The following is a 2733-nucleotide window of genomic DNA, read 5'->3' as shown; positions in this document are numbered from 1 at the left end:
GGGCGAGGGGCGCGAGCTCCGCCCCGGCCACCTCCCGGGGAGGCGGCGCGAGGCAGCCAAGACGGAGGGGGGGTAGGGCGGAAGGGGGCGGAGGCGGGGGGGCGGGGCCGACGGCCGGCGGCGGCGGGAGGGGCGGCGGCGGCGGGAGGGGAGCGGGGGAGCCCTAGCGCGAGTTGGAAGGACTGTTCCTGACGAGTTTGAGGACACTCTACACATTTCAAATCCAAAACACATCACCGATAGACTAGTCTCGCAGATCCTTGCTAAAAGATTCTGCAGAATAGATTACATGCTTACAACAACAGCATAAGAAGAAGAAAACGAATGAAAATAATAGGGCCTTCAGCAGCTCACAGAACAAGAACCCTAGTCAAGCATAGTCAGTATGTCGTCGTAGGACCGCTGTTGTTTTTCCACCTTGTCCACACTAGGACTTCCAGGGTGATAATGGTGATGAGAAGGATGGCCAGGTTGAAACCATAGCCGATCTTCCACGAGTTACCCGCGCCTCCAACTTTGATCCCCAAGACAATGTTAACTGCTGCAAAGAAGAGCACAAGCCTGCCTACCCAATGGTGATACCAGTTCCAGTATTTCCGGTACTTCGAGTCTTTGTTGGGCCTTAGGAAGAACGCTAGAATCTGCGAAGTTACACATATATTCAGATTCATATATAATGCCTTCAGTTGACAAGATTTTACTGACCAGATTGTCCATGACATTAGTTCTTAGAGCAGGTTATTTATTTATCACATACCTGGAGGATACCAAGCACAAGCACAAATATGCCAAGGCCTCTATGTGCTGGAACATCTGCTTGGATCTTGCCGTACAGTGATACGCCAGCCACAACGCCGGCCAGACCGAGGATGAAGCCGACGAACTGAATGCCGCCATGAAGGTAGAACCACAGAGGGTCCCAACCCCTGCAGTACCGAGCGATAATGGCACCGATAGGCAGGAGGACACCCCAAGCGAACAGGTTGAGTGCCCCATGAGTCCTTTTTAGGCCACTCGGGAAGGAGGAGCCTGAAGAGCTGCCTGCAAACAAGTGCCAAATTGTTTTCAAGAAAATAATGACTTGGTGACTGATTCGTCACTGCACTAATGGTTAAAATGCCCTCCTCAATTGATTTGTCAAAGATATGGTATCTGATTTGATCAGCACAGATAGATCACACTGATCTGAGGCAACTTTTTGTCAGGTAGGAGTACTAGACAACAAAAGCTCTTAGCTGATTAAATTTACTGAGGCAACAGTTTTCAAACATATTAGTCGCAGAAAAAAAAAACAATTTCAAACATACATGTAATGAGATGTGCATTAATCATGCACGAGGTGACAAAGTGAAATCTATTTATATTTCCATTCGGTAAGTTAAAGTTTGCATTAGATGGTTAGCAGATGCGAAGGAACCCAACTCACCTGTGGTGAAATCAAAGGTCATGGACGTCTTGCCCTGGTGCTCGGCTAGGCGGTCGTTGACAGGGATGGCAGAGCCGAAGGCGAAGAGCACCTGCTGCTTCTTGAGCTGCGAGTCGAAGTTGAGCTGGAAGGCGAGGTAGATCTTGGCCTGCTTGACAAGGACTGTGTGGGCGTGGCCGTTGGAGACGAGGAAGCCCCTGTCGGCGACGACCATGGAGGGCGCCTTGCCGTTAAGGGCAAACTGCTTGACGTGGGCTTGCCCCTTCTTGCCGACCCACCCGACCATGGCGCTCGAGCCCACCATCAGGCCGTCCTTGGAGAACGCCATCCCCACCCACCCGGAGCTGTACATCGCGGAGAGCACCACCCGCAGCACGTTGTCCCCGTCCTGCGCGTACTGGAGGAGACAGCAGAATCGGTTCGGTGAGAGGCAATCAAGAACGCTCCCGGTCCCCCTCAAGATCACCCGGATCTACGGCCTAGTGGCTCGCGGCGGCAGTGGCACTTACCCGGAGCACGAAGTTGTTCCAGACGGGGCTGCAGGCCATCCCGGAGTAGTTGCCGACGAGCTCGGTCGGCAGCGGGTCGTCGCAGCTGCCGGTCTGCGCCGTCACCGCCGGCGCGAAGAAGGCCGACACGACGACGAGCATCGCAGCGCCGACGCCGAACGCGCGCGCCATTGCTGCTAGCCGATCCACCGACGCCCTGGAAGGCCTAGCGGTGGTAGCACGATCTGTATCACCTGGGAGCCAGTAACCGGACCGCAAGCTGAATTACTAGCTGGAAAGCCAAGCAAGTGCTGATTCTTTTTTGTCCTCTGCCTCGTTGATGCGGTGATAGCTCTAGTGGTGGTGGGTGGCGACTGCAACTGGACGGACGCAGCTTGTGATTGTATGCTTAAGATATTCCTTACCGGTGAGCTGGGCCTGGAGGCAGGCGCAGCGAGCTTTTGTCTTGTGACGAGCACTGTCACTGGATCTGGAACCAAACCGCAACACGAGGGTGGCAAAAATGCCATCCCCATGTGTGCGCATGCGCCGCTTCTCTGCCTCCTCGCCTTTTTTTAACGGGCGGCCTCGATCCATTCCCCCATGCGGTTCACGACAGAAAGCGCAACCGCGATGTATTGGATCATCACAGTAAGAGATTTTCTCGAGTGAGTTTTTGCGGAATTATTGTGTACCTCGTGTTTGGTCTTGCAAACAAATGGGTTCTTATCTTATTGACTGAAAAAAAACACTTCGTATACGTGCAAGCACGTTCTGACCCCAACTGGCAAAGCGCTGAAACGCGTCGCTAAACCACGA

General features: G+C 53.6%; 1 protein-coding gene across 1 annotated transcript; it reads right to left on the bottom strand.

Annotated features, from left to right (window-relative positions):
- Positions 1–215: 215 nt before the first annotated feature.
- Positions 216–2432, bottom strand: LOC119276754 (cytochrome b561 and DOMON domain-containing protein At3g61750-like). The gene is made up of 4 exons (XM_037557900.1): positions 1936–2432; positions 1427–1823; positions 758–1041; positions 216–641 (listed from the first exon to the last, which is right to left on the bottom strand). Exons 1-4 carry the CDS (start codon positions 2104–2106, stop codon positions 381–383), a joined length of 1113 nt encoding a protein of 370 aa, XP_037413797.1. The 5' UTR covers positions 2107–2432; the 3' UTR covers positions 216–380.
- Between the last annotated feature and the right edge of the window lie 301 nt (positions 2433–2733).

Source organism: Triticum dicoccoides, chromosome 3B, assembly GCF_002162155.2.
Source record: "Triticum dicoccoides isolate Atlit2015 ecotype Zavitan chromosome 3B, WEW_v2.0, whole genome shotgun sequence".
NCBI lineage: Eukaryota > Viridiplantae > Streptophyta > Magnoliopsida > Poales > Poaceae > Triticum > Triticum dicoccoides.
This window is presented reverse-complemented; position numbering and strand designations above follow the sequence as displayed.